The sequence below is a fragment of the Dipodomys spectabilis genome, unplaced genomic scaffold (assembly GCF_019054845.1).
Source record: "Dipodomys spectabilis isolate Male_0828 unplaced genomic scaffold, ASM1905484v1 ptg000422l, whole genome shotgun sequence".
In the NCBI taxonomy this organism is placed as follows: domain Eukaryota; kingdom Metazoa; phylum Chordata; class Mammalia; order Rodentia; family Heteromyidae; genus Dipodomys; species Dipodomys spectabilis.
Genome location: NW_024871099.1, coordinates 5,346,297 through 5,362,647, shown reverse-complemented (window position 1 = coordinate 5,362,647; position 16,351 = coordinate 5,346,297). Strand labels below are relative to the sequence as shown.

Sequence of the window (16,351 nt, the reverse complement as noted above, 5' to 3'; positions counted from 1 at the left end):
TTAAGAGAAAATAAATATCAAATCGTATCTCCCATATAGCTGGGATTACAGATATGTGCCACCATATCTAGCTTGTTTGTTGATGGATGAGGGTTGGAGGGTCTTGCTAATTTCTTTTCCCCAAGCTTTTTAGCCTTGAACCTTCTGAAATAGGGATACTGGGTGTAACTGGTGCCATCTTGGCTTCTTGGTGGATGAAGGTGAGAGTCACAGCTCCCTGCGACTCTGCCCTCTGACCATGACCATATTTAGAGCCCAACCAGCTCAACCACCATTTTGCACCATGCTTCATGTCTTCTGATGCTTCTTTGGTCATCATGCCATCCCTCTTTAGCTCTCCATTGGAATTGATCTTGTTTGTTGAGACTGTTTTTCTGCTCTCTACTACCCTCATAGCTCCGTTTCCTAACAGAATTAGGTATAACCAAGGCTGCAAATGTTTCGGGGACATGTATCCACTTGAAGTTGCTGGCTTTCTAATAAAGACTCACGATTTGACCTCTCAAAATGTGCCTTCTCTGAACCTTGGGATCAAATTCCTGTGAAATACTTCATCCTCCTGATCATCTCTCAAGCAGCTGGATGTGAACCACAATGTCCTGCTCTGGATAAGCAATTCTTGGTGATTTGGGGGAGGTTTTATAGCACCTTGGATATGTTAGTCCAATGCTTTCTGGTCCTTACTGCTTTTTTTTCCTTCAGGTGTCAGTACTGGAGTTGAACTCAGAGCCTTGCACTTGCTAGGCAGGTATACTACCACTTGATCCACTCTTCTAACCCTTTCTGCTTTATTGATTTTTTTTTAAAGTTTTGGAGTATTTGCATATATATATTTGCATATATATGGAGAGAGAGAGAGAGAAAAAGAGAGAGAGAGAGAGAGACTTGGGGATGGTAGCCAAGTCTAAACAGCCTGAAGATACTTTGTCACAACAGTTATGTGACATATAAGGATGTTTTGGTCTATGACAGGCCACATATAGGACAATGGTCATGAAAACTTTCCAAGTATATATTATGATAATAGCACTATAATGAAATAAGGATACTGGATCTAATCAGTGTCTTCTGGGCCATGTGGTGGATGATAGGGTATTGGGTTTAACTAGTACCATCTTGTCTTCATAGAAGAGGCAGGAAGTTCTACCTCCAGGTAATGGGCATGCCTGAATTCCTAGAGACTGGAGCAGGGACTTGGACGATAGGTTACTGAATCTGTCAGTCTTGTGCCTTGAACTGGAGATCACTCTTGAGTGTCCTGTAACCCTGCCCCCTGACATGGTATTTAGGTCCAGACCAGCTCAGGTGCCATATGCCATGCCTTGTGTTCCCGTATCACCTGTCTCCTGGCTCGCCTCAGTCATCATGGCATCCACTTCAGCTCTCCATTGGGGTTGATCTAGTTTGTTGGTATTGTTTTTCTGCTCTTTCTTTCCTCTCCTACTCACATGGCTCAGTTTTTTGACAGTATTAAGTGTATTCAAGGGACTACAGGTCTTTGTGACAACAGTCCACCTGCAGCCACCAGCTCTCCAATAAAGACTCCTAATTGGATGACTTCTCAAAACGTGGCTTCTCTGTTTCTTGCAACTGAGTTCCTGTACTATAGGTACAATTCTCATCAATTTTGGAAGGCTCTCAGAAGGATAAATATCTTTTCCAATATACAGGGAGTGGAATAGAATGGCAATCAAAATAATTTTCCTACATTTATTAGATCAAGTGGTTTTCTGTGGTATAAGTTTAAAAATAACTGATAGTGCTGGAAGGCTTTTTTGTAAAACATAAAACGTTTTTACATTCCTATAAATAAACATAAATATTCTATGTTACAATAAAATACATTAGAAATTCTCTGAACATGAATATTTGAACTGAAAAAATATATTCTGAGGGGTTTTCATATGTACAAAAGCCTTATGAGAAATGAATCATATTTAAAAATTTTTCCATATTCTTTATGTTCAAATTGTTTCTCAGCATATAAATATGCTGATGATCCACACATTATCTAATGCCTCTTCTCACAATGCTTTCATTCATCATGTTTTTCTCTAGCATGAATTCTTAGATGTACTTTAAGACTTGAACTATGTCTAAAGGACTTTCCACATTTATTACATGCAAACGGCTTCTCACTACTGTGAATAGTCTGATGTCGAGTAAGACGTCCATAGACACTAAAGGCCTTCCCGCATTCCTTGCATTCATAGGGCTTTTCACCTGTATGAATTCTCTGATGTACTTTCAGCTGGTGGCCACTCTTAAAAGCTTTCCTGCACTCTTTACATTCATAGGGTTTCTCCCCAGTGTGAAGTTTATGATGCATTCTAAGGCTTTCAACATGACTAAAGGCCTTCCAACATTCCTTACATTCATAGGGTTTCTCACCAGTGTGAATCCTCTCATGTCTAAGGAGATCTGATGTACAACCAAAAGCCTTTCCGCATTCTTTACATTTATAGGGCTTCTCACCAGTATGAATTTTCTGGTGCATCCTAAGGCTACCACCATGAATATAAGCCTTTCCACATTCTATACATTTATAGGGCTTCTCACCAGTATGAATCCTCTCATGTTGAATAAGGGTTGAGGCACGAATAAAGGCCTTCCCACATTCATTACATTCATAGGGTTTGACACCAGTGTGCATTCTCTGATGGGGAATAAGCTGATAGACACGACTGAAGGTCATCCCACATTCATCACATTCGTAGGGCTTCTTGCCGGTGTGAATTCTCTCATGTTGAACAAGATTTGAGGCAGAACTAAAGGCCTTCCAACATTCTTTACATTTATAGGGTTTTTCACCAGTATGAATTCTATGATGTACTGTAAGATCTACACCACGACTAAAGGTCATCCCACATTTGTGGCATTCATATGGCTTCTCGCCAGTATGAATTCTGTCATGTTGCACCAGGTGAGAGGCTTGGCTAAAGGCCTTCCCACAAGTCTTACATTGGTAGGGTTTCTCCCCAGTATGGATTCTCTGATGCATTTTAAGTTTTCCACCTCTACTAAAGGCCTTCCCACATTCATGACATACATAGGATTTCTCTCCACTATGAACTTTTCCATGTTGAGTCAGGTATGAGACACGACTAAAGGCCTTCCCACATTCTTCACACTGATAGGGTTTCTCACCTGTATGGATTCTTTGATGAACTCTAAGGTCTATATTGCGACTGAATGTCATCCCACATTCTTCACATTTATAGGGCTTTTCACCAGTATGAATTTTTTGATGTTGCCGAAGGTTGGACGCACGATTAAAGGCTTTTCCACATTGACTACATTCATAGGGTTTCTCACCAGTATGAATTCTCCGATGTACTATGAGGTTTGTAGGACGAGTAAAGGACTTCCCACATTTGTCACACTCATAAGACTTCTCACTACTATCAAATCTTTGCTGTAGAGTGACAGAGGAATGTATTCTATAAATGTCAACTTTTCCAAGGTTGATATTTTCACACGCAGGCTTGAATTCTAAAAGAAGTAATAAAAACCTTTTGTTTTATTGGATGCCAAAAATAAATGCTCTATAGATTTTTTTATTTTTTTTTGTTAATTGTGGGGCTTTAACTCACAGGCATTGTCCCTGAGCCTTTTTGATCTCAAGGCTAGCACTCTACACAGCACCACTTCTGGTTTTTTGAGTGGTTACTTGGAGATAAGAGTTTTATGGGTAATTTTCTACCCAGGCTTGCTTACAGGCATGAGCGACTGGTGCCCGGCTTAGACCATTTTTTTAAGTGTATAATTTTATTGTTATTATTAAGGTGTTATACTTACCATTTCGTAAGTCAGGTAATGAATATATTTCTTTCTGGACAGTGTCACCCCTTCCTTTGCTTTCTGAGCTTCCTTCACCCATTCCTTTTCTTTCTTTTTTTTTTTTTTTGGTCAGTCCTGAGGCTTGAACTCTGGGTCTGGGTGCTGTCCCTCAGCTCTTCAGCTCAAGGCGAGCACTCTACCACTTGAGCCATAGCACCACTTCCGGTTTTGTGGTTTATTGGAAATAAGAGTCTCACGGACTTTTCCTGCCCGGGCTGGCTTTCAACTGCGATCCTCAAATCTCAGCCTCCTGAGTAGCTAGGATTATAGGCGTGAGCCACTGGCGGCGGCTTCCTTCACCCATTTCTGCCCACAAGTTGCATAATTCATTTTCCACATAGTGTATACTAAATGCTCTGGCTGCATTTTTCACCCTCTCTCCCTCCATTTCTACTCTCCTCCTTGCCACCTCTCAAAAGATAGAAAGAACAAAAAAAAAACCACAAAGTAAAAACAAATACCACCAGCAAACAGAAAACTCCCATGTTTGCATTGTACAGATTCTTTTCTAATAATTTAAATGTGGCCAACTAGAAATGAACATTTGTAAGAACTCTAAAATCAGCTGTACAGTTTATACTTGTTACTGTCAAAATGACTCCACAACTCTCATTTATTACTTTGCCACAGTGATAAAATGGGTGACTTCCTATATTAGCTACCATGTGTAATGTAAACAAACATATCAAGAATTAAGATAGCCCAGGAATATAATAAGGATAAAAGAAAAATAAAGGGCTGGGAAGGTGGCTCCGTGGTACAGCGCTTGCCTTGCATGCCTGAGGCCCTGGGTTCCAATCCTCAGCACCACATAAGCAAAAAGAAAAAAGCCGGAAGTGGCCCTGTGGCTCAAGTGGTAGAGCGCTAGCCTTGAGCTGAAGAGCTGAGGGACAGCACCCAAGCCCAGAGTTCAGGCCCCACGTCCGGACCCAAAAAAAAAAAGAAAAAGAAAGTTTAGAATGTTAATGAATGTTAAGTGAAGAAAGCCGGGTACCAGTGACTCACACCTATAATCCTAGTTACTCAGGAAGCTGAGATCTGGGGATTGTAGTTCAAAGCCAGGCCAGGCAGGAAAGTCCATGAGACTCTTTTTTTTTTGGTCAGTCGTGGGGCCTGAACTCAGGGCCTGGGCACTGTCCCTCAGCTCTTCAGCTCAAGGCTAGCACTCTACCACTTGAGCCACAGTGCCACTTCCGGCTTTTTTCTTTTTTCTTATGTGGTGTTGAGGAATCGAACCCAGGGCCTCATGCATGCAAGGCAAGCGCTCTACCACTGAGCCACCATCCCAGCCTCTCCATGAGACTCTTATCTGCAATAAACCACCAGAAAACCGGAACTGGCACTGTGGGAAGATTGAGATTTTCTTTAAGTGAATATATGAAAAGCATGAATGCGAATAATTCACCAATCTATATTGATTTAATGTAGAGTTCTTTTAAACTTTTTTTTTCTGTTTTTTCTTGCCAGTCCTGAGGCTTGAACTCAGGGCCTAAGCATTATCCCTGAGCTTCTTTTGTTCAAGGCTAGCACTCTTCCAGCTCCACTTCCAGTTCTGTTTATGTGGTACTGAGGAACCAAACCCATGGCTTCATGCATGCTAAGCAAGCACTCTATCACTGAGCCACCTTCCCAGCCTCTATTAAGTTTTATTTAAAATTAAAGATATAGGGCTGGGAAGGTATCTTAGTGGTAGAGTGCTTACCTTGCATACATGAGACTCTGGGTTGGATTCCTCAATACCACATAAGCAGAAAAAGCTCAGTGGCGCTGTGGCTCAAGTGGTAGAGCTCTAGCCTTGAGCTGAAGAGCTAAGGCACAGCACCCAGGCCCAGAGTTCAGGCCCCACAACCAACAAAAATAAATAAATAAAATAATAAAATTAAAGATATAAAAATTTAATCAAATCATGGATCCTAATTAACCTTAAGAAACAACTGTAGGGCTGGGAAGGTAGCTCAGCGGTAGAGTGCTTGCCTCGAATGCATGAGACCCTGGGTTCAATTCCTCAGCACCATATAAACAGAAAAAGCCAGAAGTGTCGCTGTGGCTCAAGTGGTAAAACACTAGCCTTGATCTGAAGAGCTGAGGGACAGTGTCCAAGCTCAGAGTTTAGGCCCTACAACTGACAAAAACAAAAATAAAAAAAACAAAACTGTAGTTCTTCTTAATAAATGATAATACTTACTAATACATAATCATTCGTGACATACTGAGTTTATCCTTTTTTTTTTTTTTTGGTGCCAGTAATAGGGTTTGAACTCAACACTGTCCCTGAGCTTTATTGCTCAAGGATAGCGCTCTACAACTTGAGCCACAGCTCTACTTTCCAACTTTTTGTGGCCAATTGGAGATTCTTTTTTTTTGTCAGTCATGGGGCTTGAACTCTGGGCTTGGGCACTATCACTGAGTCTTCAGCTCCAGGCAAGTGCTCTACCACTTGAGACACAGTACCACTTCCAGTTTTCTAGTGGTTAATTGGAGATCAGGGTCTGCCCGGGCTGACTTTGAACCATGATCTTCAGCTCTCAGCCTCCTCAGTAGCTAGGATTACGGGCGTGAGCCACCAGCACCGGGCTGGAGATTCTTATAGACTTTTCTTGCCTGGGCTGTCTTCAAACCTCGATTGTCAGATCTCGACCTTCTAAGTAGCAAGGTTTACAGGTATGAGCCTCCATTACCTGGCAATTGTGATATTCTTGCTGCTCCTAAAACTGACAATACTCACACCCTCTTCAAGATCTTCATATGAGCTGTTCACTCTTCTTGGCATATTACTTTTAATATACTTGAATGACTTAAGCCCTTATAATATACCATCAGCTGAGTCCAAAATCCAGAGCACAGTGCCCCTTTCTGAACTGGAATAGGAATATGAAGCTGAAAAAACTGAGTAACTAACTAAAGTAAAGCTCATGGGGAGTATTTCTCTCCTCTCAGGACCACAAACCTTTCCCCTCTATCCCCTGTGGTGAGACTTTGAACTCAAGGTCTGGGCACTGTTCCTGAGCTCTTTTGCTCAAAGCTAGTGCTGTAGACATAGTACCACTTCTAGTTTTTGAGTAGTTAATTGGAGATAAGAGTTTCACAGGAACTGTTTTGGCCAGGTTGGTTTCAAACCGAAATCTTCAGATGTCAGCCTCCTGTGCAGCTAGGATTACAGGTGTGAGCCACCAGTGCCTGGTACAAGCCTTTTCTTTACTGTGAGATTTCCAACCAACATTCTAAGTGTGTGTCTCTCTTCTTTGGCCAGTTGGGCCTCTGCCTGAACATGGCTTCCTATAGTCTGATTTACTGTTACTTACCTCTAAAGCCCTTTCTTGTTTCTTCCCTCACAATCATCCAGGGATCTTTTCCTTGTTCCAATAATGTAATTATATCTGGCTTAGAAATGGAATGTCCTATTAAAAAAAAATGAACACATTAAAATGTAGAAATGCTTTGCTTAGTCAAATTCATATTAATGGTAAAAGAAAAAGTGATGTATAAAAACAGATGAGAACATTGAAGGAATTATTATTATTATTATTATTGTGCCAGTGCTGGAGCCTAAACTTAGGACCTGGGTACTGTTCCTGAGCTTCCTTTGCTCAAGGCTAACATTCTATGACTTGAGCCATAGTTCTACTTGTGGCGTTTTGGTATTTAAGTGGAGATAAGAGTCTCATTGGGCTGGGAAGTTGGCTCAGTGCATGCATGAGGCTCTGGGCTCAATTCCTCAGAACCACATAAGCAGAAAAAGCCAGAAGTGGCACTGTGGTAGAGTGGTAGAGTGTTAGCCTTGAGCTGAAGAGCTGAGGGACAGAGCCTAGGCCCAGAGTGCAGGCCCTATGACCAACAACAATGAAAAAAAAAAAAGAGTCTCATTAACTTTTCTGCCCAGGATGGTTTTTAACTATGATCCTCAGATCTCAACCTCCTGAGTTGCTAGAATTATAGACATGAGCCACTGGTGCCTGGTGGAAATTAAAGAATCCTTAAAATCATATAAAGTTTGTCTTAGGAAGCAAAATAATTTACTTCAATCTTAAGGGAAACCACCATTATATAAATTGTAGAAGTACGTTTAGTAATTAGAACAACTCAGAATCATCTGTCAATCAGCTCTGTTCTTCCTGAAAGTGGATCAGATAACATAATATAGTAAACTTGCATAAATAGGCAACCTAAGTCCTTTAACGATGCTTATACTGTACATGCCCAGAACCCTAATCTAGCTAAGGAACAGAGATAATTCTAAGTGAGATTAGAGAAGGTTTAACTACGATTGAAAGATGGGAAAGACAAATGCGTTTATAATGGACTTGCCATTGTAACCTAACCACTTCTTTTGAGAAGGAAAAGAAAAAAGAAAAAAAAAAATTAACCAGTTTCCCACAGTTTGTCTTCAAAATCAGAGTAGGAAAAGAAACTGTTAGCCAGGCCCTGGTGGCTCTTGCCTGTAATCCTAGCTACTCAGGATGCTGAGATTTGAGGATCATGGTTTGAAGCCAGCTTAGGCAGCAAAGTCCATGAGACTCTTTTTTTTTTTTTTTTGGTCGGTTGTAGGGCTTGAACTTTGGGCCTGGGCACTGTCCCTCAGCTCTTCAGCTCAAGTCAAGCACTCTATCCCTTGAGCCACAGCACCACTTCTGGTTTTCTGGATGGTTTATTGGAGATAAGAGTCTCAAGGACTTTCTTTGCCTGGGCTGGCTTTGAACCGTGATCCTCAGATCTCAGACTCCTGAGTAGCTAGAACTATAGGCGTGAGCCACCTGCACGCAACTTCCAGGAGACTCTTATCTCCACTTAACCACCAGAAAACAGGAAGTGGTTCTGTGGCTCAAAGTGGTAGAGTGCTAGCTTTGAACAAAAAAGCTCAGGGACAGTGCCCAGTACATGAGTTCAAGCCACACTACTGACCAAAAAAAAAAAAAAAATTCTAGAAAAGATCTAAATTATCCGTTATTTGAATCAGAAAACATACCCAATGAGACCAAGTTACCATAGTTCTCCATCATCACATTCTGGTACAAGTTCTTCTGGGAAGAGTTGAGGCATTCCCACTCCTGCTGGGAAAAGTCTATGGCTATATCCCTGAATGTCACTGGTCCCTGAAATGGCAAACCCATATATCACTGGAGAAATTAAAGGAATTACTTTAAAGATTGCAGCCAGGCGCCAGTGGCTCACATCTATAATTCTACCTACTCAGGAGGCTGAGATCTGAGGAACATGGTTCAAAGTCAGCCTGGGCAGCAAAGATTGAGACTCTTTTTTTTTTTTTGGGTCTAGTCGTGGGGTCTGAACTCTGGGCCTGGGCACTGTCCCTCAGCTCTTCAGCTCAAGGCTAGCGCTCTACCACTTGAGCCACAGCGCCATTTCTGGCTTGTTTCTGCTTATGTGGTGCTGAGGAATCGAACCCAGGGCCTCATGCATGTGAGGCAAGCACTCTACAACTGAGCCAACTTCCCAGCCCCAAGACTGAGACTCTTATCTCCAATTAATCACCAGAAAACCAGAAGTGGGGCTGTGGCTAAAGTGATAGAGCGCTCACCTTGAGCTCAAGGACAGTGCCCAGGCCCAGAGTTCAAGCCCCAGGACTGACAGGAAGGAAGGAAGGAAGGAAGGAAGGAAGGAAGGAAGGAAGGAAGGAAGGAAGGAAGGAAGGAAGGAAGGAAGGATGGAAGGAAGGAAGGAAGGAGTATAGAAAAGAAAGATTGCAGAGATGAGAAATGGACTGCATTATACAAAGAGGGCAATAAAATCAGCCCAGGTGCTGATTTATACAAATTTATAATATGCAAAGTGCAGAACGAACAGTTTTTTTTTTTTAAGCAAACTTCTAGCATAAACAAAACTGTCTGGTGCATTTTGGGGGGGGGGGGGGTGCTGGTCGTCGGGCGTGAAATCTGGGCCTAGGCACTTTCCCTCAGCTCTTCAGCTCAAGGCTAGTGCTCTACCACTTGAGACATAGTGTCACGTGTGGCTTTTCTGCTTATGTGGTGCTGAGGAATCAAACCCAGGGCCTCATGCATGCAAGGTAAGCACTCTACCACTGAACCACCTTCCTAGACCTGGTGCACTCTTAAAGATGCAAAACATTTGGTGATAAAATAAGGTTTATGTATTAATTATGTATTAAAATAGTGAATACAAGTATAATCTCTGATATCTGCCAAATAAATTGTTTTGGGGTGGTGATACTAAGTGCTAAGTAAGCACTCTACTCTACTTTTTAGTTTTTAATTCTTTTAGGTAGGGTCTCAAGCTAACCTTTGGCTCAAAAAGTCTCAAACCACAATCCTCTTACCTCTGCCTTTTGAATAGTTGGGATTACAGGCATGCACCAACACACCCAGCAAAATTTTTGCTTTTAAAAGAAAAAGTAAATGGTGCTGTGGCTCAAGTGGTAGAGTACTGGCCTTGAGCTGAAGAGCTGAGGAACAGCACCCACACCCAGAGTTCAAGCCCCACGACTGACCAAAAAAAAAAAAAAAAGAAAGAAGAAGAAAAGAAAAAGTTAATCCAACGTTTTGGTTTTGGTTTTGTTGTGCTAATCCAGGAGTGTCCCTGGGGAGTTTTTTTGTTTTGCTCAAGGCTAGCACTCTACAGCCACAACTCTGTCTGGCTTTTTGGTGGATAACTGGAGATAAGAGTCTCATAGACTTTCCTGCTTTGAACAGCAGTCCTCAGGATTACAGGTGTGAGCAATTTTCCTTGTTTTGACAAGCCCATGTGGCTTAGAGTATCTACATGAGCTTTTTATATAGCTATAACACATATATGTGAGTTCATTTTCAGTTCTCTCTTTTGTGTTCATCTAATATTTCTCATTGACTCTTTGTCCTGAGTGTGTTATGCAGCTTCTATATGGGTTACCAATAATCCCCAAGTCCCAGTATGATGTCCTGTGTAAGTCTGTTCCCTTACACATGAACTAAACCAAATGGCTTGTTTGTAATAAATAAAACAGCTAAAGTTCAATTCTGAATGAGCCACACAGTAGAGGAAGCTGGGTAATTTGGCATCACATTTGGCATCAGTGAAAGAATGAGAACTAGAAGCAAGTTATTTTGAGGAGAAATTTCCTCTGGTGAAAACTTCAAGAAAATGCTTGCATTACCTAATATATATATATTATATACACATGTATATATATATATATATATATATATATATATACACACACACATATATACAAATATACATATATATGCGCACACATATACATTTCAATAAAGAAACATCAACTTACATAGGCCATGATTTTCAAACTTCAAGACTTTACAGTTCCACTCTCAGAAAAGCATGGATCCAGAGAGCTAGAACTGGAAGAAGAAAAGACCTTGAGACTAGGATTCTGCTGTGTTCTGAGAGGACAGAATTTAAAAGTTACTTAGTAACTGGGCAATAGTGGCTGAGACCTGTAATCCTAGCCACTCAGGAGGCTGAGATCTGAGGATCACAGTTCAAAGCCAGCCTGGGCAAGAAAGTTTGTGAGACTCTTATCTCCAAAAACCACTAGAAATCCAGAAGTGGCACTGTGGCTCAAGTAGAGTGCTAGCCTTGAGCTGAAGAAGACAGCACCCAGGTCCAGAGTCCAAGCCCCACAACCAAAAAAAAAAAAAAAAGGAGAGTTACTTAGTATTGCTGTTAAGATTTTCCATCCCCATTGCACATAATTTCAGCAGATTGAAGTTTCTAGATAAATCTATTTCCATGTAAACCTATACACCAAATATTAAAAAGTCATTATCTCATTAAGCTAAATGTCTGTCCTATTATTTAAGCTACTTGGGAGGCAGAGATCTGAAGGATAGTAGTTCAGATGGGGCAAAAAGTTTGAGAGGCTCCAGATAAATACTGAACTAAAGGCATAGCTCAAGTGATAGAGCACCAGCCTTGAGTAAAAAAGCTGAGCTAGGGCCTGGAGCTAGTGGCTCACACCTGTAATGCTAACTACTCAGGAGGCTGAGCTCTAAGGCAGTTCAAAGCCAGCCTGGGCAGGAAAGTCCATGAGACTCTCATCCAATTAACCACCAGAAAATCAGAAGTGATGCTGTGGCTCAAAGTGGTAGAGGGCTAGCTTTGAGCAAAAGAGCTCAGGGACAGTGCCCAAGCCCTTAGTTCAAGCCCTATGACTGACCAAAACAACAAACACTAACACCTATAGATTACAACTATAAACTGCAACTATCTGTACAATTTCAAGATGATCCTATATACTCATAAACACACACACAGGGGCAATGACTTAAGTACTCCTGGAACACTTGAGTCACTGTCTCAATCTAATAATTTGCATGTTGATTTCTCATCTGTAGAAACCTAAAGGGTGCTAGTGGCTCACTCGGGAGACTGAGATCTGAAGATCATGGTTTGAAGCCAGCTCAGGCAGAAGAGTCCCTGTGAGACTCTTATCTACAATTAACTACTCAAAAACCGGAAGTGGAGCTGTGGCTCAAAGTGGTAGAACACTAGCCTTGAGTACAAAGAGGCTCAGGGACAGCACCCAGACCCTAAGTTCAAGCCCCACAGTCAACATGTAGAAGGAGGAAGAGGAAGAGGAGGAGGAGGAGGAGGAAGAGGAGTGTTGGGAGCCGACAGTAAAGTTTTTTTTTTTTCCAGTCATGGGGCCTGAATTCTGGGCCTGGGCACTGTCCCTCAGCTCTTCAGCTCAAGGCTAGCACCCTACCACTCGAGCCAAGCACCACTTCCAGCTTTTTCTGCTTATGTGGTGCTGAGGAATCGAACCCAGGGCCTCATGCATGCAAGGTAAGCACTCTACCACTGAGCCACCTTCCCAGCCCCCCGACAGTAAAGTTTAAAGGTCATCTTGACCCCGGTGCTCACTTGAAGGCACGTACAAGGAACTGGCTTACTTAAAAAACACCAGGTGCCCGGGATTGCTTTGCTATGTCTGCAGAGTTTGTTTTAGTTTCTACCAGTTGACCTTGTCTTGTTTTTACTGCACTCTGTTTTTACTGAAATTTTCCTTGTTTTTTTGGACTATTGTAACCTTATGTTACCTCTTGACTTCTAATAGTATATATTAGGGAAAGTTAAAAATAAACGGTGCTGCAGTCTTGAGCTACAGACCTCCCGACCCCATCCTTTGTCTCATGTCTTTATTTTTCCGCATCCTTGCCCCCTAATTCAGGATTCCCTTTCGTTGCCAGCAGGCTCCAGCAGAGGAGGAGGTGGAGGAGAAAGGAAGGAAGGAAGGAAGGAAGGAAGGAAGGAAGGAAGGAAGGAAGGAAGGAAGGAAGGAAGGAAGGAAGGAAGAAGGAAGGAAGGAAGGAAGGAAGGAAGGAAGGAAGGAAAGAAACCTTAAGGAGAAAGAAGAGTAACCACATGTAATTATTATTACATCTTTCAGGGTTACACCTGCTGTGACCTTATACATGAAGTTAGAATATGGGTGGGGTTGGGCTGGGGTAGGTAGTTCAATTGATAGATCACCTTCCTAGCAAGTGCAAGATCCTTTGTTTAAAGCCCTAGTACCACCCAAAGGAGAAAGGAAAGATAGTCTATGGCATCTGTATCAGAGTTCATAGCAGTCCCTAGGCTCAGAATTTAAGGGATGCTACATTTCTCAAACATATAAAGGGACCCCAAAGGACTCCCAAGTAAGAATTCCATACTCCTAATCTTACTCCTATTTTGCTTTATAATTTTGAGGAGAGGGGATGGTGGAGATTGAATTTAGGGTCACCCATTTGATAGGCAGGCAATATCACTTGAGCCAGCAGAGTAACTTCTTGCTGAAAGGCCTCAACACCTAATTTCTCCTCTGAACTGTATGTGTCTTGAACACAGCATCTGATCCCCGACCCTCAGCTTTTTTTCACTCAAGGGTGGCACTCTACTACTTGAACTCTAGGTTGACTCCCCTCTGCTTTCTGGTGCTTAATTGGAGATAAGAGCACCAGATATTCTTTTTTATGACTTTGAATCTTTTATTGTTATAAAGGTGATGTACAGAGGGGTTACAGTTATATAAACCAGGTGATGAATACATTTCTTTTTGGATCGTGTCACCCTTTTCCTAGCTCTCTCCCAGTTTTTCCCTCCCGTCTCCACCCATAAGTTGTATAGTTCATTTTCAACATAATGGGTGAGTACCACTTATGCATTTGTTCACCCTTTGTCCCTCCATTTCCTCACAGACATTCTTGCCTGGGCTGGTTTTGAACCGCGATCACAGCCTCCAGAGTAGCCAGGATTACAGATGTGAGCCACCAGCGCCAGCCCTGAATGGTTTGGGGTTTTTTTTGTTTTGTTTTGTGTTTTTTTTTGGGGGGGGGGGTCAGTCATACATGACTGAAGGGAGGACGCAGAAAGCAGCAGGGAACCTAGGTCACAGGGACACTCGCTCCACAGCCACGACAACGCACCCAGTTCGCCGTCCCGTTAAGGGCCGCAACGCCCAGTTCAGTCCCGCAACCGCACCCACTTCGCAGAGTCGCGGCCCGTCCTGTCTCCCGCGGCCCGGGCCTCTCACCGTCGCCGTCGTCTCCCACCGACACCGTCACCCTCCTCGCAGCCGCCAGAGCCGCCCGCCGCCCGGCTCTCACCGCTACGCGGGGCGAAGCGTACCTGCAGCCTCTCAGCGAGCCGCTCCGCCTTCTTCCTCACATAGGACCAAGTCCTGCACGGCATGCCCGGGGAGGAGAGGTAGGAAACGGAGCCAGAGTTCGGAGTGATCTCCGTCGCTGGTGGGATGTGTAGTCCCCGGCAGATTACCCAGTGCCTCAGTCCTTGTGGGAAACCGAGGCAGCAGCCTCGGTTCTCACAGCAACCGTGAGGCGCGCAGGCCCCGCCCACCGCCCGCAACTCGGGGGCCGCGCAGGCCCCGCCCCCGCTTGCGTCTGGAAGCGTCATACCACGCCCACCTCCAATATCCCGGAGGCGCGTAGGCTCCGCCCACCTTCCCCCTCTTCCCCCCCCCCCCACCCCCCACCCCCCGCTCTAGGCGGCGCGAAGCCCCGCCCTCAGTCCGAGCCCCAGAGCCTTCCGGGAGTGGCTGTCAATACCTGGAGGAGTGTGCAAGAGCGCATGCGCGAACGCTGCAGGAGCTGACCAAAGGCTGATTTTTTTTTGTGCTAAAATCTCGGAACATAGAGGAGGCAAATCAGGATGGTCCAGACTTCAGGGGTCTGAGAAAAGAACTATGGAATTCTGCTCCGAAGCCTATGATCTGGCGTGGAGATTCAGTGTAATGGATCCGAAGGCAATCTCTCTCTCTCTCTTTTCTCTCTCTCTCTCTTGTCAGTCGTGGGGTTTGAACTCTGGTCCTGGGCGCTGTCCCTCAGCTCTTCAGCTCAAGGCGAACGCTCTACCACTTGAGCCACAGCGCCACTTCCGTTTTTCCAGTGGTTTATTGGAGATGAGAGTCTCACAGACGTTCCTGCCTGGATGGCTTTGAACCAGGATCCTCAGATCTCAACCTCTCGAGTAGCCAGGATGACAGGCGTGAGCCACCGGCACCCGGACTTCTCTCTCGTTCTTGACAGGATGAACCCTTGAAATTGGGGTGCTGCGACCTTTATAGCTAACCCCAAGATAGCAACAGCCTGTTTCATCATATAGGGTATGCTAACATCTTAAATGTCTAGCGTGCCCCCTTTAGTATTAGGTAAATTGGTACTGTGTCCATTCGTCTTCCCTTCCCTTCTCTCACCACATCCTGTACATACATTCGAGTTTATGGCATTCAGGTTTATGCATTAGTCATAGAGTATGCACTTGTCGCTCCAGTATTCAGGGACCAGGATTTTCCCTTAGGAATCCCTTTTGGGAAGTAAAGGTAAGCTGAGGGTAGGAATTCATCCGTGTCCTCTGAAAGGCAAATGACAAGACAAGCATTCAGGACACTGGGGTAAACAATGAAAGAAAAGAGGAGAGCTAGGGAAGTAGTAAAGCCTCCAAGCGAAGGATAATGAATCGATGGGAGGATTTTTCAGGACGAAATCGAGCAATTTGAAAATAGTTTAAACCTGGCATCAGTTGGGGAATTAATTCAAAGCTGTTTAATTGAAGATTCTGGGTTTCCATTGGGCTCCTGTGGCTCATGGGATCATGGTTCAAAGCCAGCCTGGGTAAGAATGTCCATGAGATTCTTATCTCCAATTAACCACTAGGAAACTGGAAGTGGCACTTGGCTCAAATGGTGGAGCACTAGCCTTGAGCTGAAGAGCTCAAGGACAGCACCCAGGCCCAGAGTTCAAGCCCCATGACCAACAGCAACAACAACAACAACAAAGGAGTTAAAAATTAGGAGTTAGAACTATGGAATATAGAGATAAGGACACACCAAGGAACCTACAGAGCCCACAGTGATAACCAAACGGCCAGAAGCAAAGCCAATAGTAATAACCAGACGTGGCCACAAGCGAAGAAGCCCAGCCTAAAACATACAAAAACGCAGAGCAGCAGAGACCGAGTGAGACAGCCTCCCCGAGCGAGACGACTCCACATCAGACCAGCCCTCCACAGGAGCGCCTCCGCAAGGCAGCTGCTACTCCCTCCA

General features: G+C 43.7%; 1 protein-coding gene across 2 annotated transcripts; it reads right to left on the bottom strand.

Annotated features, from left to right (window-relative positions):
• Nucleotides 1-1,405: 1,405 nt before the first annotated feature.
• LOC122097485 (zinc finger protein 420-like) lies at nt 1,406-14,580 on the bottom strand. 2 transcript variants are annotated; one of them, XM_042668020.1, is made up of 5 exons: nt 14,419-14,580; nt 11,075-11,147; nt 8,804-8,930; nt 7,143-7,238; nt 1,406-3,492 (listed from the first exon to the last, which is right to left on the bottom strand). In XM_042668020.1, the coding sequence occupies exons 2-5, from the start codon at nt 11,081-11,083 to the stop codon at nt 2,036-2,038; spliced, it is 1,689 nt and encodes a 562-aa protein (XP_042523954.1). In that variant the 5' UTR covers nt 11,084-11,147; nt 14,419-14,580; the 3' UTR covers nt 1,406-2,035. The 2 variants fall into 2 exon arrangements, with proteins under 2 accessions (XP_042523954.1, XP_042523955.1); XM_042668021.1 differs by having other exon boundaries at nt 8,822-8,930.
• Nucleotides 14,581-16,351: the final 1,771 nt, after the last annotated feature.

Coding starts and splice junctions, on each gene's coding strand:
- LOC122097485 (XM_042668020.1), bottom strand. Junction 7,239..8,803: donor TGGTAACTTGGTCTCATTGG/GTATGTTTTCTG, acceptor TTTTTTTAATAG/GACATTCCATTTCTAAGCCA. Junction 3,493..7,142: donor AACAAGAAAGGGCTTTAGAG/GTAAGTAACAGT, acceptor TACTTCTTTTAG/AATTCAAGCCTGCGTGTGAA.